At 44.2% G+C, this 21399-nt stretch overlaps 2 protein-coding genes across 3 annotated transcripts in view; one reads left to right on the top strand and one right to left on the bottom strand.

Moving 5' to 3' along the window:
• Window positions 1–12616, top strand: part of SLC6A20 (solute carrier family 6 member 20) — a 46340-nt gene extending 33724 nt beyond the window's left edge. Inside the window, exons 8-11 of one of the 2 annotated variants that reach the window (XM_079115455.1) lie at window positions 2927–3131; window positions 4758–4917; window positions 7694–7859; window positions 8479–12616. In XM_079115455.1, the coding sequence (XP_078971581.1) occupies window positions 2927–3131; window positions 4758–4917; window positions 7694–7859; window positions 8479–8628 (681 nt within the window). In that variant the 3' untranslated portion in view covers window positions 8629–12616. Of the gene's footprint in view, window positions 1–2926; window positions 3132–3616; window positions 4347–4757; window positions 4918–7693; window positions 7860–8478 lie in introns of those variants that run through there. The other variant, XM_079115456.1, reaches the window with a different exon arrangement.
• Window positions 12196–21399, bottom strand: part of SACM1L (SAC1 like phosphatidylinositide phosphatase) — a 52826-nt gene continuing 43622 nt past the window's right edge. The window contains exons 14-20 of the mRNA XM_079115457.1: window positions 20733–20871; window positions 18850–18919; window positions 18662–18734; window positions 17591–17684; window positions 17372–17464; window positions 16598–16655; window positions 12196–14040 (exon numbers count right to left, since the gene is read on the bottom strand). Of these exons, the coding sequence (XP_078971583.1) occupies window positions 13904–14040; window positions 16598–16655; window positions 17372–17464; window positions 17591–17684; window positions 18662–18734; window positions 18850–18919; window positions 20733–20871 (664 nt within the window). The 3' untranslated portion in view covers window positions 12196–13903. The remainder of the gene's footprint in view (window positions 14041–16597; window positions 16656–17371; window positions 17465–17590; window positions 17685–18661; window positions 18735–18849; window positions 18920–20732; window positions 20872–21399) is intronic.

A 21399-nucleotide genomic window follows, 5' to 3' on the forward strand; every position in this document is an offset into this window, starting at 1 on the left:
AAATATATTTCAAATAAATATTCTTTCAATAAAAAGAATGGCAAACTTTCTTAGGTTTTGCTTCTGTATAAATGTCCATATGTGGCTCCTAGTTTCTAAAGATATTTTTCTCCAGGGCAGAAAATTCCAGGTTAGCAGTTATTCTCTCTCAACACTGTGAAGATATTTGCCTGGTGATTCTGGTTTCCATTGTGGCTGTTGAAATTTTCTTCCATTCTTTGTAAGAAAACAGTTCTTTCTTTTTTGTCTTTTTTCATGATCATCCCTTTGTCACTGGCATCTGCAAATTAGGCATGAATGTATTTTTATTTATCTAAGCTAAGCTGGGGTGACACTGAACTTCCTAAATCTGTGGATCTATATTTCTTTCTCTCACTCTTTTAATTATTATTATTATTATTGATACTGGGAATTGAATCCAGGGATGCTGTGCCACTGAACTACGTCCCCAGCCCTTTTGAAAAATTTTCAGAGGGGGTCTCACTAATTGCTGAGGCTGGCCTTAAACCTGTGATCCTCCTACCTCAGCCTCCCAACTCACTGGGGTTATACACACCACACACACCCATACACCACAACACCAGACTGAATCCACATTTCTTATCAGTTTTGGTAAATTCATTCCTGTTTTCTCTTAATCATTGCCTCTGCTTTTTCCCCCTCCTTTTAGAACTTCATTTCCACCTATGTTAGTTCTTCTCCTCCTATCCTACAGGTCTCTTAACCTCTCCTTTTTATTTTTTTTAAGCTTATAATTTTTTTGCTTCATTATGGACTGTTAAAAGACAATTACAACAAATCAGTTTTGTAAGTATTAATTGACCTAATCTAGAATCAGGCAGCAGTTAAGACAAAAACAAGGTTCAGAATGCAGATTGTATTTGTAGCTAGAGAAAAGGAAGTGTCACATGGAATGCAGAAAGGAGGGACAGAGACAGCTCAAGTGGTCGAGGCTTGGCGGTTGCCTTATTTGAACCCGATTGAGCAGTCTGTGGGTGATGGAAGTTGGGCTGTTGCAATCAGCTGAAACCCAGATACTTGTTCCAAGAGTGGGCTTTACTTTACATGCAAGTTAGCTTACAGCTCATTATGTGCAGAGAAACAGGCCAAATTTAAATTATGCACAGGCGCAGTTTTAGGTCAAATTGAATTCAATTTAACAGAATTTATACCAAGATGTATCTCTCCACTCACCAATTCTCTCTTCAGCTGCATCTAATCTAGTATTTACCTGTCAATCAAAACTTTCAATTCAAAAAGTATATATTTTTTAATTTCATACATTATGTTTCCTCAACTTTACTTGCCTAATCCTTTCTTATTATGTGCTTACCTTTGTAATATATTCTTTTGTTTCTTTAAACACTGCATGCATAGTTGTTATGGTGATGGGCAGGAAAATGAAAACAGACCTCCTGGTGGGGAGTATTTATCCCTGACACCATAGAACTGCTAACTCCTGATAGTAACATCATGCAGCATGTCAGCTTTAGTAGGTTTTTAAATTCTCTACAAGTGAGAGCCCTTCACTCTCAGTACCTGATGCTGACTATGCCCTTGAACTGACTTGTCTTGAGCTGTGTTCTTGAATTAGGCTGTCACGGCAACGTGACAGAGAATGGATGACTCAAACAACGGAAATTTATTTCTCATACTGCTGGAGCTGGAAAGTCCTAGATCACCGCCCAGAAGGGTTTGGTTTCTGATGAAGTCTCGCTTTCTGTTTCAGAACGCTATCTTCTCGTTGTATCCACACGTGGTGGAACGTTCTCCTCTTCTCTCCTTCCCTCCCTCTCTTCTTAGGAGGCCACAGTCCGAATGGATTAGGGCCCCACCTTTATAACCTCCTTTAACCTTAATTACCTCTTAAAGACCCTATGTCCAGATACAGTGGCATTAGAGGTAGAGGTGTCAAATTTTAGTAGGGACACAATACGGTCCATAAAAAATCTGGATCTGGGCACATCTGTAATCTCAGTGGCCTGAGAGGTTGGAGCAGGAGGATTCCAAGTTCAAAGCCAGCCTCAGCATCTTAGTGAGCCCCTAAGCAACTCAGCAAGACTCTGTCTCTAAATAAAATATAAAAAAGGGCTGGGGATGTGGCTCAGTGTTTTAAGTGCCCTGGGTTCATTCCCTGGTACAAGAAATAAAAGACAAACAAACAAACAAGCAAAAACAAAACAAAAAACTGAATCTGACAACCAGCATCTGCCATCCTTAGGAAGGGTGTTCTAAATCTTCTTTCTTATTTCTGCCGACTCCTCCCTCATGGTGACTTGTCTTCCTCTGGGTTTATAAATCCCTGTTTGTGAGCTCATTGCTTAATCCCTGGGAGTCCTGTGGGTGGCGATTGGGAAGCTCTTGATTCTTCTTCTGATAGCCCAAAAGCACTGTGTGCTCATGACTTCTTTTGATCCTCACCAGGGTCACACAAAATATGTCTTAAGCGGGAGTTGCAGGCTGTTTCCACAGTTCAGTGTCTCCACAGCAGGGTCACCAGCACAGGGATCTACCCACTGAGCAACCCCGCAAATCCAGCTCCCTGCCACTGTTGGCTGCTACTGCTCTGTCCACCGCACTTCCTTTGTCCCCAGCACTGAGGTCTCAGAACACCTAACCATTTGTTACGTTGGAAGCAGAAATTATCCAAACATCATTTTATTCTATTTTATCTAGAATTGTAGGGGCAGGGGAGGGGAATGCCCTGTTCCAGACTGACTGGGGGTTCTCCACGTGCTTAGCAGCCATGAAGTCTGCACGGCTCCCCTTTCTGGTCCGTCTGAGCTGAGCTGAGGGCCTGATCTGCGTGAGGAAGCCCCAGGCTCTTCTGGCTAGTTCCAAGCTCCCCAAGTTGCTAAGAACTGAGTGCGTTCAGGAGACTGTCAGTCCTTTGGGTGCACAACTGGTATCTTCTCGCCACGGGCAGGCTGTCCAGGGCACCGGCCTGGCCTTCATCGTCTACACCGAGGCCATTAAAAACATGGAGGTGTCCCAGCTGTGGTCAGTGCTGTACTTCTTCATGCTGCTGATGCTGGGCATGGGGAGCATGCTGGGAAACACGGCAGCCATCCTCACCCCTCTGACTGACAGCAAGGTCATCTCCAGCCACCTGCCCAAGGAGGCCATCTCAGGTCAGTGGGCCAGCCAGTGGAAGACGTTGGGTTGGGGCGGGCCGGAAGGTGATGGCGAGCCAAGGCTAAGGGGCCTTGTGCTTCTCAAGGTGGCTCCAGGTGACAGAAGCAACCTCACCACAGTCCTGCCTCAGTTACAGCTTGTAGTCTGAGCCCTAGGTCATGTGATCCAACCTGTGCCTCCTTCTCAACATCCCAGGAAAGGTCACCCAAACCTTAAGTAATGCCCAACCTCCCTGACCTGACACTTAATGATCTGCAGCCTAGGAGAGAGCCTACTTCAGCTTCTGTTTAATAGAAGTATAACAATTATGAGTATATATTACTTAAGGACATTGCAATGAATTTGACCTATGGATCCTTCCAAGTAACTACCACCTAGGTCAAGAACTTTTGTCCAGAGCCCAGAGAGCTCCTTCTCAGATTCCTCCCCAGGTGCTAAGCATGCCTACAGCTCACCCCTATTCTGAGTCCTACCATTTTAGGTTTTTCAGCACTGTCCCTGAACTTTGTGTCGGTGAAATCTTACAGTACATTCTCTGAGTCTGTTGTCTTCATTCATAATCTGCGAAATTCACCGCATTGTCGTGGGCAGCAATTGCCAGACGCTGTTCCTGTCGTATAATAAGAAGCCATTGTAAGAGCACAGACCAGTGTCTCCGGCCATTCTGCTTTACTGTGGGTGGTTAGTGAAGGAACCAGCTTCTCCAGTAACATCTGTCCTGGCTTCGCTGCACTGCCGTTCCAGCCCGTCACAAGGACCCACTACCCACTACCTCTGTCCTCTGATGGCGCCAAGCCTCCCTGTCCAGGATGACTCACACCCAGCGCCCCTCCCTTCTCCCTCAAGCCCTGACCACCCCCTGGAGCCACCTGCCTTTCTTCAGGGTCCGCTTTCACTTAGCATCCTTCCTGGAACCTGGTCTTTGCAGCCAGCACTGTGTCCCAGCAGCTCCCCAGGCAGCACTTACCCCCTTTTCCTGGTGTGTCCCCCTGAAGATGGCAGTGGGGCTCAGTGGTCATCACTGTCTGGTGTGTGCAGTGGAAAGGGCAGGAGCTTAGGCTTCAGACACCTCCTGGGGTCCCCAAGGGGGGGCAGTTGAAGGAGACTGGGACAAAACCCAGATTCTGGAGGCTGAGGCACCTATTTCTGAATCCTGACTCTGCCACTGTGAGTCATTGGATGAATGCTTGACATCTCTTGGCCTTGGTGTCCCATTGGCCTCGGAGGCCTAAGGCTGCAGTTCATAGCCAGTGCCTGGTACGCAGCAGGAGGCGGCAAACGCTAAGCTCCTTCCCCACCGCGGTGCTGTGAAAGATCTCCAGGAAGTCCCGCCGGGGATCCCTACCCCACATCCAAGGCTCTTCCTGGTTCGCTGCCCATGAGCTCTGGGCTGAGTGGGTAGGATCAACACCATCCCCAGCCCGACTGCCCAGGTGGGATTAAAAGAGCAACACCCACCACTTTCACTTTCCCGAGGAGCCTAACATGACCCTCTTCCAACCCATGTGGACGAACCCATTGGCCGGAGTCCCCTTGGGAGCCTGTGGCTGCTGCTGCCCCATAGAGAGTTGGCGGAGTGGGTGGAGGTGTCAGGCAGGCGAGCGGCGGTCTTGTGTCCCCAGGTCTGGTGTGCCTCATCAACTGCGCCATCGGCATGGTGTTCACCACGGAGGCCGGGAACTACTGGTTTGACATATTCAACGACTATGCAGCCACGCTGTCCCTGCTGCTCATTGTCCTGGTGGAGACGGTCGCCGTGTGTTACGTGTACGGTCTGAGGAGGTGAGCGGGCTCAGCCCTTGCCAGCCGTGTGGGGGAAACAGCGCAAAGGGGACACCCCCGCAAGAAAGATCGCCCCATCTCAATGTCCTTTCACTCCCAGAAGCAGAGCATTCGCGGTCAAAGCCAGCTCTCTGCCTTCGGATCTCGGCTGTCTCTCTGACTCGCCTCACTCTGTGGTATAGGAAGTTCCCTGGTGACCCTGCCGGGCCCCACAGCTTACTGGGCAGAAAGGTTTTATACCTCCAGGCCCTCCAGGCCCTGAGCATTGGTTAACATCAGTGTTTTTCAAAGACTCTGACCAAAGTCCAGTTGAGAACCTTAGGAAATTTGGCAAATTCAAAATGGGTTCAGGTTCTCAACCCTGCCGCCCCGGCTGGCACTAGAATGTGTTCAGTCCCCCCGGGTCATGAAACGTGCAGCTGGGCTCAGGACCGCTGGTCTACAGCAGCTTCAAACTTGAATGTGCCTCGTGGTTACCCTGGGGGTTCACGCAAACAGGGATTGCAGGGCCTCCCCCTACCAGAGATTCTGGTTCAGGCATCTGGGGTGAGTACAAGAGTTCTTACTCTAAACCAGGTGCAGTGGTGCACACCTGCAGTCCCAGCAACTCGGAAGGCTGAGGCAGGAGGATCTCAAGCCTGGGCAACTTAGACCCTGTCTCAAAATAAAAAATAGAAAGTGCTGGGGATGGAGGCCAGCTGTCGAGCACCCCTGGGTTCAATCTCCTGTACCAAAAATAAATAAAAAGAGAGTTCTCATTTTAGCATGTTCCCAGGTAATCTGGGGGGACACTTTGAGACATGGTGTAGTACTGTAATCCTCCAGTTGTGGTCCCTTGAACAGCAACAGCAGCGAGGAGCAGAGAGCCTGATAGAACCTGAGGACCTCAGGCCACCCAGCGCCACTGAGCCAGGTCCTGCAAATTAACATGTTCTGGGGCACATGGTAGGTGCTGCTCCAGGTGAGCTGGAATCAGGGGACCAGGCCTCATTGTCTTCCCGCCCTCTTCCCCAGAGTCTTCTGATGTTCCAAATTAGTCTGGGTTGGGAAGGGAGATCTGTTCCAGCACTCTAGCAGGCTAAAGTCCCTTGAGAAACATTTCTCACTGTGCCTGGAACAGCTGAGGTTTCCTGCCATGCTAAGGGATCTCCCATGATCAGTTCATTTCGGGACATAAAGCTGAAGCCAGTCAGCGGTCTTTCCTGTAACATTCACAGAGCCCTGGAGAAAGATGCTTGATTCGCAGACGGGGCTAGAATTTGCAGCATTCCCAAAACCTACTTGGCCCTTTCATCCTCCCTCTTCTACCTCCCTCTCACAGCTAATAACATTTTGAGGACACTAGCATTAGGATGACGCCTTCCATTTTCCCCAGCACCGAAAGATTTCCTGGGACCCAAGCATTTCAATACTAAAACCAGGAAAGCCCCCAGAAAAGTAGGACAAATAGGTCACCTAGAAAATGCCAGTCTAGAGGGACCAATTGGTCCCCAAAGAGGGTGTTTCAGAGCAAAGGGAGAAGACTGGGGAGAGAGGAATGGAACTCTGGGCCCATGGAGGTCACTGGAGGGGAACAGGCGCTTCCAGAAGAGGTGGTGGGAAGGGACAGAGAAAGTTTGCAAGGACTTGTAATCAGGGGCGTGGCCGGCGCAGAGCTCTTCTGCTCGCTCAGGGCACAGCGCCATCTAGTGACCAGAAAGCAGCAGTGCTTCCGCAGCCGGCTCGTCCCACATTTCTCTGTCCAGGAGTGCATAGGGGTCAGAGGGAAGAGAGGGGCCCTGGGAATACAGCTCAGTGATAGAGTGCTCGCCCAGAATTCACAGGCACTGGGTTTGACCCCCAGTACCCACATTCCACACTGGGGATAGGTGCAGGGAGGCAGGGGGCTGTGACCACAGCTGGTGACAGTGACGCCTTGCCCCGCCCCAGCCCTCCTACCAAGGTGGCTTCTCCCACAGTGAGAAACAGATTTTAAGGCTCTGGCTTGGAGACAGGAGGAGCTCTGCCACCACCTGGGTGCCTTCAGTGAATTCCATCCCAACCCTGGGCCTCAGTCTCCTCCCCTGTGAAATGGGGAGATTCGCCGGGCCAACGTGTCCCCAAGTGCTGAAGAGCGTGTCACTCATGCACACGTGGGTCCTGGGACGGTATCTGGTTGGCCTGTCGAGGAGTGCTACTTCCTGTGTGCTGCTGAGTGAGTGTGCATCCTGGGTGGAGTGGCGTTGTTCTGCGGCCTCCACTTCCAGGAAGCACAGCCTGCCGGCTCTAGACCTGCTCCGCCAGCTCTTCCAGGCTGGGGCCCAGGCCCTCTGGGTCCAAGGCCGGGCTCTCTGTGCTACAAGACCTGCTGTTTACAGGCATAAAGCAGTTCTGCTCTGCGGGCCCTGGGGGCCAAGTGGCAGTAGAGCCACTTGGATGGGAGTGGAGGGGAAGCAAACCACTGGCGGGGCCCTGGTCCCTGAAGGCTGACTAGACTGCTGTTCCCCACGCACGTTCCCACTCTCGCTGGGAGCTGCCCTCTGGCCTACGCCAACAGCCAGCACCTGGTGTCAGATGTCTCCTGGTGTCCTCTCATCAGTGGGGATTGTCACGCCTCGTGGGCAACCTCAGTCCCTTTGCCTCCCCCCTGCAAGAAGGGGTCAGAGAGGTGCAGAGGGGTGACGTTCAAGCATAAGTGGCGCCCAGAACAAAATCTTCCTAAGTGGGGGGCGTGCAGACTGGACCCCTCGCCTCCAGCATCAATAACCCAGACTTTCTCTCCCCATGATCCGTATAGATTTGAAAATGACCTTCAGGCCATGACCGGGCGTGCCCTCCACTGGTACTGGAAGGCCATGTGGGCCTGTGTAAGCCCGCTGCTGATCATCGTGCTCTTTGTCTTCTACCTGAGTGACTACATCCTCACGGGCACCCTGCAGTACCAAGCCTGGGATGCCACCCAGGTACCTGCTGTCCCCACGGGGCAGGGGCTGGCCCCACCAGAGCACAGCCTTTAGTTCCCTGACATGGTGTGGGGAGGTCATTGGTCACAACATGGAAACCTCACCAAGGTATTTTACAAATGCTCAGTCCAGGGTGGCAAAGCTGGGCTGCTTTTAATTATGTGTCCCGGTGATGAGACAGTCTCCTCCAGCGCTTCCCAGTGGACTTCTGCCTGGATGTTGAGAAAATGTCCCTGCCAAGGCTGGTTCCTACCCACTGGGCAGGGAACTCCTCCTCCATGCAGGTGTCTGGGTGCCACGTTGGACAGATGGATACAAAGCAGATGTACCACCACAGAAAGTTCTAGTCTGGGCTCAGGGTGGCCCTACATTTAGGTACACTGAACGGTGCCTCTCTAGTGAAGTGTCTGATGGTACCTGTTTATGGAAGAGCAAAGAAGCGGGCTCCTAGCATGTGCTGTGAACTCCTGGGTTGGGGTGTCCCTTGGTGTGGCATGGCAGCCCCTCAGGTCTCTTCCCACCCCATGCTGCTTCTCCACCAAGAGGGGCCAAGGCCTGGGCACAGTGCTCAGAAGGTTCTGTGGAAAGTTCCCTCTGCTGATGCTGTCCCTCCTTCCAGGGTCAGCTGGTGACCAAGGATTACCCGACATATGCTCTAGCTGCAATTGGGCTGCTTGTGGCGTCCTCCACCATGTGCATTCCCCTGGTGGCCCTGGGGACTTTCATCATGCACCGCCTTAAGAGGGGGGACACAGCCCCCGTGGCCTGAGAACTGGACTTCCCAGAGACGCGCCGTTTCACAGCCCCTGCTTACAGGTGGAAGCTCCTGGGCTGCCTTTAAAATACTTCAGCCTCAAGGACTCCACCCCCAGCCTCCAGAGACTACGAAGTCAGAAGGTGTGGAGGAAGGTTCCCTGGGAAGAAAACACCCTCCTTACAAAACCAGTCTCCTCCCTTTGTGGGTCCTCAGGCCATGCCATGCTACTTCCTTGTCATCAAGGTTAAGGCCAATCTTAAAGATAATTGCTTCCTTGATTCTACAAAGTCCTGGGAGTAAGGTGCACTGTGAGCTGCAATTTTACCATCATTCTTTGGGACTCAAATGCAAGCGATTTGATTTTTTGCTGAGAAAACACCAAAATATCAGAGGACAACAATTTTACTTCAGTCGGAGGAGTTTTGAAGTGCCCAAGATGACATATTTGAATACTGTCAGTGTCTCACTCATAGTGAACATGCAACTTGTGTCCCTACTTTTTACATGCTAAGAGGATTGACTGGCCACAAAGAGAGACCTTTGTTGGGCCCCAAAGGGAATCACCTGTCTCTAATCTAAGTCTCTCTCAGTGGTCCAGGATTAGCCCTCTACAAAAACTGCTCTAAGTACAGTTTGCAACCCCCAAATCCCTGTCTGAATAGATACCCTGTCCATGGTGTCTCAGTGCCTTAGAAAAGGTTCTAGAAGTTACTGTGAAGATGAAGAATAAATCTAACTTTCCCATATATTTCAAGTGGTATTTGGGTATAACAACTCTATAAAGAAAACAAATGTCAATTAGTTTTTATTTATCTGTACATAACTTTTATAAAATGTACATAAACAGCATCCTGTTACTGAGGATTCACCATATGTATGATTATAGCATTAATCCACCATGTGAATTTCTCTTCTACTATAATGAAGTAGGTTAATGTCACCCTAAGTGGGAGGGTCCCCTTCTTGCTCCAGCATTCTGTGCTTCCTTGAGGTCCTGGAGTTCAGGAGAGTTCCTTTGGGTATATTTGTATAGACATCTCTGAGGACACTTAAACGATCACTTGGGACATCAGCCAGAGATGTCTTTTTTTAACTTATTGTCATGCTATAAATTTTCTTACAGCAAAAAGAAATACTAGGAAGGTCTTCTGCTATCTTAGCCACCAGCTTACCAATACTTCCAGCTTCCCCTGATGTCTGGTTATTCGTGGATTCCGTCCTTTCAAATGTATGAACTGTGTTTTACCCAATACTCAGTCCTCCGATTTCTCATCAGATGGTTCTCCAGCCTTGAAGAGTGGGCCCACCCCAGGCCAAATGCAGTCCGCCCTATCCTTCAGGGCCTGTCCCCTCCTCTTGATCCCCAGAAGTGGTTGCTGTCTTAGGACATGGTGCCACTGGCTCCTGTGGTCAGTCACAGGCAGGGGGGCCTGTAAGCCATTCTCAGAGGTGAAAGAAAGGTCGCCCTGGATGGCTGCTTCATCAGGCACCTGCCAGTGTGCCCGCTCACCACCAGTTCCCACGTTCCTGGGAGCACTGCAGATCCCAGGTGTCCACTCCAGCCGAAAACCTGGGGGTGAGCCCAGGATCTCTGCAGTTTTTTAAAGTCCTCAAGTGGTTCCAATGTGTAGCAAAACCTGAGAGCCAGGCCCCATTTAAAAAGGGACGAAAAATGAATGGTTTTATTTATATCAATGATGGCTTATAAAATTTGAAAATATTTCCAATTATGGGGAAAAGGCATTTCTGTGGAAGAACTGGAAATCAGAGATGGAGCCATATGAGGCTCCTTCACTCATGTGGTCATATCCCGGCAAAACCTCTGCGAGTTAAACATCCAGAGTTGAAAACACATTATGGCACCTCACTGACGACCCTCAGCTCAGCAGCACAGCGCTCTGTGGTGTGTGGGATTCTGACCTTGTGTGGCTTTCACACCTTCACAGAGCGAAAATATCCCAAGTCACACCAGCATCAGTCGCAGACCACCTGTCACGCACTCCAGGCGACGCTGTCTCTGGTTGAAGTCTTACTCTGGTCTTTGTGAACTTCATGAAGAGCAGGACACGTCTCAGAAAAGGTTTTTGCCATTTGCTAGGTACTGCACAAAAGTGCTAGTCTTGGCACTTGTCCACCCACCCTCCCATAGGAGGAAAGGGACACTCCACCCTTGTATGCTTAACAATGACCATGGCATCAGGGCCAGATGGTGGACTCTGGAAACTTCCTATTCACGCTGGAAATAGAACTACCCTGGACTTAGCTCTAGACATCGAAGACATGTTCCCCTACATTTGGTTTTATCCACTGTCGTCGTGAATAAAACGTTAAGCAAGGATATCTGTAGTGGGGATTTTCTGTCATTTATTTGTACAGTTTCAGACCTCTCTAGACACAAGAGATCCCTCATCATGTAAGTACAAAAGCTAATTCTGAAAAGTGGAAAATAAAGAAAAGGTGGAGACTCTATAAGTCTTTTTTTTGTGTGTGTGTGTGTGTGTGTCACCTTTTTCCACATTCCCCTCTTTACGTAGCCAGTGAAACGACACCAACATGGAGCATGAAGTCTACTCAGGAGATGAGGGTTCAGTTCCATAAGAAAAGTTAGGAAAACTATTTCCAGTGAGCTGGGTTTACAACAGAGTAGGAGCTCTTCTGAATTGCTGTGGATTCCTTCTAACCCTCTTGAAAATGCCCTGGAACGAAACAACATTTAACTGGGGATACATCATATGTATGAAAAAAAAAAAACGTGAAAGAAAAAAAATGTTTAAGACAGCCAGGGGTTAAGGACAACAACAGCATGGCGCACCACCTGTGTCTGTGTGGCCAAGACCCCCCTTCCTCTCCTTCCCTTTTGAGCTAATTTGCTACATAGCATCAAATAATTGATATACCTTAGTCCTAGCATAAGTCCAACCTCCTCCAAGAAATCACCTGATACCCCCCCAAAACTAGCTCTGTACCTCAGCTTAGTATTCTCTCCCTACTGTTGATGGGCAGACTTGACAAGATGTCCTCCAAAGATCCCCATCTCCTGGTGTTCATGTCTTCATAAATTCTCCCCTTGAATGAGCTGGATTCAGTGACTTCTTCAGCATAGAACAAAAAGTGGCAGGATGATACTTCGAAGCTTAGATCACAGAAGACTGTGACTTCCATCTTGCTAGCAGACTACACTTCCTTGATGGCTTTGATGAACCAAGCTGCTATAATGTAGAGAACCATGTGGCAAGAAACAGAGTGACTTCCAGCCAACAGCCAGCAGCCTGTGAAGACTGAATCTTGACAACCATCAGGCAATCTTGAAAGTGGAAGTGGACCCACATGAATCCTGACTGCAGCCTCTGTGAGAGACCCTGAAGCAGGGGACAGAACTAAAACATGTCCAAATTCCTGATGCACAAGAATTGTGAGATAATAAATAGTAACTGGAAAAGAGACTCTCAGAAGTATTGACCCTGTTTACTTATATTGTCTAAATTTTCCATAATGATTATATATTGTTTTAAGAAAAAAAATAATTAGAAAAAGTCACCTTTCAAGATAAAGTATAGGAACAAACAAAACCAAGAGTAGTTAGAAAAGAATATGACATTTTATTTTCACTTATGGATGTACAGTACATGAATTAAGAAATAAAATCATTGCAGGGTTCTGAAATATTGATAGCTTATGACCTAACATACCAATATTAGTCCATTCCCTGCAAAGCAGCCACATTAGCAGTTCGGATTTGGTCTTTGATGCAGTTATTTTCACATCATTACTGTGAAATGCCCAGTAGCATTTGGATAATATATTACAGTAGACTTGAGCTATGTGTCAATATTCCATCTTTGGAACAAATTATGCTTATTTACATGTTAAAGACAGGTGGCTCTAGCTACTTACCCTACTGTGATTTTTAATGACTGATTTTTAAGCTACACAGGGTTTTCTCAGATATTATTTCTTTTAGAGTTTCTAAAAGCAACAACCCTTATTAATGTTTATAAAAGATTATGTTGAAAAAGGTAATGTTAAAATAAAGGCGCTTTTAGAAATATTTAAGGACAACATAAGGTACTACCATTGGAAAAGAACTGTACATATTTTCAAGCAAAACACTGAAATATTGTAGCAGTGTTTAATTGAATTGTTTCAAAATAGTGGTAATTACACTACCTTACATACTGTACTAATATCTAAATCTCATAATTACAATTTGAATGTACAATCTGACTTACAATTACAACTATGCACAGCTTCTGAAGCGTATTTTTCAGGTTTGTTTTGCACATGAATTGAAGCTGAAGTTGGTCCTTGATTTGGAGAACTATAACTACCTGGAAGCACTAAATTTTAGACACACTTATTGATAGCCAACAAAAACCTTGACAGAGAGAAAAGCAATCGTACCATGCGTGGAAAAGCAGCTGTTGCCCCCAAGTGCAATATCAAATCTAGCATGACACCCTCTCAGAGGCCTCCAGGTCTCAATGAAGAATCCCCAAAGAAACCAAAATGTACAGGAGGAAGCAGCTGGCCAGTCAAGGGTATTTTCTACAATGGGGCAATCCTTAAAAAGTAGAGGCTTTGGACCTTTAGCATAAGAGATAGACTTTACATTCTTTGATTTCATTTACACCTTATAAAAAAGATAAAAGTATATCTTAACTCCTTCATCACACTTAGACTGCTGATGCTCTGCGGCAGCTCAAGTTGACTGAAGGTGAGAGGCAGCCCACCAAAACTGAATAACCCAGACCCCACTCTCCTCTTCCCGTGAAGTCACAGACTAGCATTTGATGACTATAAGAGACTTACATTTTATAAACATAGTAGAGTTAGCTCATTATTAAACTTTGAAGAAAAGTCTGAAGGTGTGGAAAAGTATGCTTGCTAACAGTGACTGTGTCTACAATGACATAACAAAACAGCTAGAAAAATAATTTTACTGTCTTAAATAATGAAAGAAGCTAAATTTTTTAAATATATTACTCATCTGCAACAGCTGATTAACTTGACAATGAGTAGATTCCTTCTATCCTGTGAGTTGAATTCAGATTATTTTTCAATTATAAGATAGCCTCAAATTATAAATATAAACATCCCAACAGTAAAGAGATCATCAAGGCAGTAACATCAGATCAATTCTAAGTCACCACTCTACACAGAGCACAAGAGGTGCTTTTGGATAAAGGCTTTAAAAAGATCACGGGCTGATGTGGAAAGCGGGTCAGTAAAGACTCCAGTTCTGCAACATGGAATCTTCCAAGCCAAGCCGCTTTCCACAAACACAAATTCAGTCTATCTTTTCTTTCTGGACCAATCTAGGAGCATCAACAAAATCTTTGCCATTGTAAAGAATAATTAAAAATGTTCCAATGCTTGCAACTCCCCAGAAAAGCACATAAGCCAGTGTCTCTGTCCAAGTGTCACCTGTTGATTAAAAAAAAAAGAGTTGATAAATAAGTCACTCACTGATACCAGATCCAGCAGTCAGGTACATCCTCATAACATTAAGGCTTACCAGCCCATCCTTAGGAAACATGTAAGAACCTCTTAATTAAGGTGTAAACCAGCAGTTCTCAAACTCTCATTAGCACTATTATCTTCTGCAGGCCTTGATGAACTATCAATGGCTGAGCTCTAAGAATCTATACTTCTAACAAGTTCCCAGATGCTGATGCTACTGATGCAGAGACCACACTCTGAGAACCAAGGCACTAAACATTCATCTTATATCTCACAAATAATAAATTATCACTCTGAGATTACAAACTTTAATACTATAAGAAACTACTAATAGTTCAATGCATAGTTCTATTTATGCCAGATACGAGCTAGTATCAAAATACCTATACAAAAATACAATTTCTATGTTTCGGTAATGTGCTATATTAAAGTGTATAACACAAAATGTAACACATTTTAATAACATTTCGCACAACTCTACTGAAGGCATTTTTCAAAGTCGGAGTTCATGAAGGACAGTAGCAAGCCACTAGGCAAAGATCTGTTTTACTTCACTCCTTAAATAGTTGAGCCTGGGGTCACTTCTCTCGTCCAACTATCCCGGCCTTGTCTGCAGAGCAACACAGGCGGGAGCCAGCAGTCAGCCAGGGAGCACCAGGGAAGGAGCGCCAACACCTGGACTCTTCCATTCCTCGCCCACAGAGTTTGTGCTGCCCTTGTTTCAGGCCTTTGAAAACCACAGCAGCAGCTGGAGATCAGACACCACCACCACGCCCAGCAGTGGAGGTGGGATGATGGTGGTGGTCATTGAATAAATCCTTAGTTCTGCAAACATCTGAGGGCTTACTATATCCTCAACACTGGAGATGAAACAGTAAGACAGTCTCTGCCCTCAAAAAGTGGCTGATCCAGCTGGTCATGGTAGCACATGTCTGTAATCCCAGTGGCTGGGGAGCCTGAGACAGGAGGATTGTGAGTTGAAAGCCAGCCTTAGCAATTTAGCAAGGCCCTAAGCAACTCAGTGAGGCCCTGTCTCTAAATAAAATACAAAAAAGGGCTGGGGATGTGGCTCATTAGTTAAGTGCCCCAGGTTCAGTTCCCAGAACCTCCCCAAAAAAGTTCCTGATCCAAAGAAAAAGACAAACAAGTATACAAATCATTACCATAGAGAAATACACACAGGTTCTGCCACACTCTAAAGAGGCATTCCACCTCTAAAAGTAAAATCCTAGGTATGAGTTCAAGAGGAGAGTGCTGGAAGAGAGGTTCCAAGAGTGCTATGGAAATCCAGAGAAGGAAAGATGACGTCTGTGGACCAAGTATATGGAATTCAGACAGGCACATAAGGCCAGAGGCTGATGACTGAAGGCATCTCTCCTCCCAGAATGCCTGAACTTGTGCCTCAGAGATATGATACACCCTAGTCAGATTCAGCCCAATGTACAAGATACTACATAATGGAAGTTGGACTCCTCTCGCTTAAGCTTAAATGCTTATTAACATGAGAAAATACTAAGTAAAAAAGAAAACGAAAACAAAGACCTTCCAGTTCAGGTTCTTAGGCAATTTTATGCCTAACCTTTTAAAATTTAATGATAAGTAATATCTTTAATCTATTAACATTTATTTGTCCAATGATATGTGATTGGTTCAATAATTATACATCCACAAATGAAGCCATTAAAAATGAAGAACATGAGAAAAATACTCTGCTCAGTGCAAAAAAGCAAATTACAAAAATGCATACTATCTCACTTATGAAAAAAATTTCACACATTTATAAAGATTAAAACATCAAGTTGTGCCTGGTGGCACACGCCCAAAATTCCAACAATCTGGGAGGCTGAGATAGGAGGATTACAAGTCTGAGGCCAGTCTCAGCAACTCAGTGAGACCACATCTCAAAATAAAAAATAAAAAGGGTTGGGGATATAGCTCAGTGCTAAAATGTCCCTAGATTCAATATCCAGTACCAAAAGAAAAACGCAAAAAACAAAAGGTCAAAATGTTAATTGTGGTTAACTTATCTCTGGAAGGCAGGATGATAATATTTTTCCATTTTTGCCTAACTATATTTTCTACATTTATTATGTATTACTTTGGTAATAAGTTATCAAAATCTTCAGAAAGAAGACAAACAGGGATGGAGATACAGCTCAATGATAGAATGTATGGGTGAGGTTCTGAGTTCAATTTCCAGCACTGCAAAAAATAAAAAAATTAAAAAAATAAAAACTATATGGACTGAGGGTGTATCTCAGTGGTAGAGCATTTGCCTAGCATGTGCAAAGTACTGGGTTGGCCCCTTACACTGCAAAAACAAACAAAACTGAATTAATTATTAAACTACTCTATTTTTTTCTTCTTACAACATCAAAAGAACTAATCTCATCTACTCTGTTCTCATTCAATTTAATAGGTAAACAAATGTTGAATGAACTAAAAAATTCAAGATGTACAACTAAGTTCAACATTCTAAGAAAGAAAAAAATGTAAGAATGTGAAATAAGAGCAGACTTACCAGCCATAAGCAAACAGATAATGCACATTGAAAAGGCAACCACCATAATAATAGGTAACTGGAAAAGAAAATGGAAAGAGACACCATCATTTAAAAGAATGATCATCAAGATGTACATTGTACATTGTTTTGCTTGAAAAAGGATAAAACTCTTCTGCAAGCTAATATACAAAATTATATTCTTTCTTCCTTTTTTTTCCTTTTTTTAAACAAACCCCTTATTTAGGGGTTCAATCACAATCGCAACTCCAAGACTTCACATTGGTTTTTATAAGATCAGCGGAAGCCTGTCTCTGCTCCAAACCAAGGCATGCCAAGTAGAAGGAGGACTTCCAAATGAGAATCCAGGACACCAGGTTTCCCTTCCATCCCAGGGTACTTTGCCCATGAGCATGAGAGGCTCTTGCAAAGTTTGGCAAACAGAGGTCAAAAAGAGAAGTGCTAAAAGCACACTCTGTGTTCCATGTTACAAGTTTTTATCTCCGGCAACTCCTCAATCCTAAAAGGACTAACGTCTTCCTGAACAAGGAATCCTCCACATTCCTTTGCTTATGTGTTCTCACACAAAAAGGATGTGCATGAGAGTGTCAGGGAAAGAAAACAAAAGCTCAGTTATTTTACTTTGCACCCTGATCTTCTCTCTTCAGGGAATCTGAAGTATTTATATTCTGTTTAGAATAATAGCGTGCACTGTTTTTAGTCAAGGGCAATTGGTACCATCTATCCTTCAGAAACAATGCCTTTAACAACTTGAAAAACATAAAGGTTGCTTACAGCCAGGAACTTCCAATCCCTTGGAACACTTAAAGGACTATGAGATTCTAATTCATCCACTGAATAGTTCCCAAGAAATAAATCTATAGAATCCTAGAACAGAGAGAAGGAAATTAGTAACTTCCCAAACTCAACATGATTACATTATTATTATTATTATTTGATAATGCAAAGCTGTTACCACTCAATGAACAAAGAAAGCATCAAATAGAAACTTACCTGTCTAAATCCATCAGAAAAGTTGTTCTTGTAATATCGTATGAGTGAGTTCCAGCCATCCATTATAAGTCCCAACTGAGTTCTCTTCCCAGTTCTGGTTAAAAGAGGTCAGTTTTAAATTACATACTTAGATACTAAATTCTTACACTGCTTTATGGCCATATGTCATGGAACGAAGTGAGTTACAAAGATGCTAAAACTCATTCCTGAAAATGCAGATACTTCAAAAAGAAGTCATTAGCAAGTTCAAGAAATATGTACAGTTGTACCCCAGTATTCATGGGGGAATCCCAGCAGGTATCAAAGTCTGTGGATGCTCAAGTCCTTTATATAAAATGGGGTAATATTTGCATATAACCTACACACATCCTTCTCTATTCTTCAAATAATTTCTGGATTATTTAAATACCTAATTCAATGTAAATGTTAAATAAATAGCTGTTAAACTGTATTGTTTAGGGAATAATGACAAGGAAAAACGTCTCATGCTCAGTACTTTTTCTTCTTTTTTTTTTTTTTTTTGGACTATTTTCAATTTGTGGTTGGTTGAGTCCATGTATCTAGAACCCATGGACACAGAAGACCAACTGAATTCTTTTCCTAAAATATCACTAAAGTAGGCACAAGGAGGAAAAACAGTCCCAGCTGCAAAAACAAGAAATATGAAGAGTCCTACAGTGTAGGCTAAATGGTATGAAATAGCAAAGAGACTAGAAACCATATTTTGCTCCCAGGGAATACATACACTATAGCAGAAAAGACCCCACTGCACTTGTAACAAATTCTAAATGTTTTAACTCCTCATTGTCCAGTGTGGTCCTCGAAAGTAGCATCAACATCACCTGGAAGCTTTTCAGAGATGCAGTCTCAGGCACATCTCAGATTTGCAGAATCAGATGAGAGATTCGAGACCATAATAAAGTTTGAGAAGCACTGCAGAGCTGTGGTGCCAAGTGAGGCCTAGGTGCTGGTGTTTGGTTATTGTAGCTGCAGTTCCCCAAAAGTCTCCCAGAGGACTCTAAAAGCCACAAGGACCACGATGAGCAATGCCATTTTACAAGTGTGGCTTACCTGGTAAAGTCAGTCTTCAAGGCACCAGTTCCTGCATACTGTTTGGCACAAGCATTTGCATTGTCAGCCCAGGCTGTGAAAAAAAGTAAAAAGCAGCTGATAATGATAAAAATGAAAACCAAAACTCTGCATCCAAAACATTTATTTTGATATTTGAGCAACTGTGACTTATTAAAGAAATTACTTACCATTTTTATAAATCTTCTCAAATTCATCTTGTTCTTCAAGCTTTTGTCCCACATGCAAAACTCCTAGTCTCTAGAATAAGAACCACACCCGTATTTATGTGGACTAGATTTCAGTAGACATAATTTAAGAAGAAAAGGCACACGGCCCTTAAATCCTATCAAATGGACCCTGGCTGTTGGGTGCGAGGCAGAGATGCATCCCAGCTCACCAGACCCCCTTCTCAGCCAGGGCAAATTGCAACGCCTCTCCTGGGGGCTTATCTGAGCCCCAGAATCACAGAGAAAGTAGTGAGATCATACTCAGGGGAAGAGCATGAGGGATCTGAGCCACTACCTCCTCTTCCCTCCCACTCTAACCTTCTACTGCTCGACTCCTCTGCCCTTCTCCCAGTCTACCATCCCGACTCTCCCACTCCAGAGGCACCACAACCTGCCCTCTACTGCAGGCACCCCGAGAACCTGATGAATGCTACAATTCTACCATCCCCAAACTGCACAAACGGCTCTTTGAATATAATCTTAAGGAGTCACTAGGCTCATGAATCCCCTCTATGGACTCCTCTTTGGGGTTTACCTACCACAGATTAGAAAGCCTTGCCTTGGCCTTGGTCTGAGGCCACCAACTCTCTCAGGACCACCATCTCCTTTCTCACCTCAAAGGTAGCTCACTGCCTCTTACCCAGAACAGGTCATTCTACCCTCAGACACAGCAGGAGCCCCCTCAATGACTGATAGCTGGGTAAAAACACTGCCTTCAGTGGAAGGAGAAAAGCACAACTGGAGAGTCCCCAACTAGCTGGAAATGCTGCTAGAGAAGCTCCTGCCCAAACTGCCCCTGAAGGTTCATCAGGTTTAGTATGTAAAAGACTTTAGACTGCAGAACCTATTTAAATAGGTTTTGGCTAATCAGCCATGGAGCCAAACCATTCCTAATTGTTTCTATTAAAAAATGTCACAAGGCAGACATAGACATAGTACAATACAAATTAGAGATTGCTCAAACAGGGAGCTCACTCCTTGGCATGTTACTGTAGGATTCAAGAATAATACATTCTAACCAATTAGAACAAATTAAAAAAATAATTCATTCTAAAGGAGATATTTTACCTTCATAATTTCCTCTTGGGCATCATATAATTGTCAGAAATAAAACTGAATATTTAACTTATTATCTAGGCAGGAAATCACTTGGGATATACTTTGTCCTGTCCAACAAATGCTAATGTGATTTAAAATCTGGGTGCTACATATTTTTATTGCAAATATAACAGAAGAAGAAATTTGTATATTTTTCACATTGGTATAATCTTAGTGGTAAAGCAAAGTTGTACCAAAAACTTCTTACAGAGTTAATATCCCTTGCTAGTAATGTAAGAGATGCAAATGAAAACAACTTTGAAGAACTACTTCATAGAATTAAAATTGAAAAAAAAATTGTTTTAAATAAAAATATCTAACCTTGGCACAAGTTCAATGAAATGAATTCACTTATTTATTGCTGACCTCAGCTTAATCCAGTAATTTCACTTCTTGGAACTAACCCAAAGGAAATAGTTCAAGTTATAATAATAATATGAACAGACATATTTTCTTCAGTGTTATTTGAAAGCCAAAAATATAGCAACTTAAATGGCTTAGTAAATACTAAAGGAAAATAACAAAATTAAAAATTGTACATATAAAGATACTGACCACCATTATAGAAATGTGCACACTGGTGATGGCAAGACACAAACATAAAGAGTTCAGGTTAGAGTGAGGGCAGTGTGAATCACTTTTTTTTTGGTTTTCAAAGATGAAGGTTCTTTAAATTTTGTTATATTGTTTTTCAATGAGAGAGAGAAAGAGAGGAAAAAAAGAAGAAAAAAAAAAAAAATTCACACCTGAAGCTGAGCCTGAAGAGACCGCCGAGCTAACAAACTCTGGATCACATTGGTTCTATCTAGACAATCCATGCAGTTGCTGCGGAACACGCCTTCCTGGTTTGTCACCACTTTGCCGACAGAGTCTACTAGAAAATAACTAAAACATATTTGTATAAACACTCTCATACCGAAGTAGGTCAAATCTATGAATGACATACCTGTTTTAGAAAATGGGTCTCATTTCAGTGACATTATTAAAAACTATAAATTAAAAAGTCAGACAGGAATGTATGGTCAGGCATACTTCATGATCCTAGACCAAATAGAAGTTTGAATGGCTGAGGCCACACAGCCCCCTATCCAAAAACCAGGTGTACATTAGAGATCACTACATCTAAGAGAAGTGAAAAAGTAGAGCTGGGAGTATTATGAAGGTTGCTATGCATATCAACCATGTTTCCCAAGGTCAGAAGAAGTTCCTTTAACATTATTGTTTCAACTAAGTCTCTATATATTAGGGTTTTATGGTCCCTGTACAATCTATATCAGACTCCACTCGCTTTCTGGTTAAAAGTAACAATTCTTGGCTTTAAGATCAACTGAATCAGAATCTATGAAGCAAGGGCTGGATACTGCATACTGAAAACATTTTTTCTTCTTTTTAAATGGATAACATGTACAGAAT

This window comes from Sciurus vulgaris (assembly GCF_902686455.1).
Source record: "Sciurus vulgaris genome assembly, chromosome: 16".
NCBI lineage: Eukaryota > Metazoa > Chordata > Mammalia > Rodentia > Sciuridae > Sciurus > Sciurus vulgaris.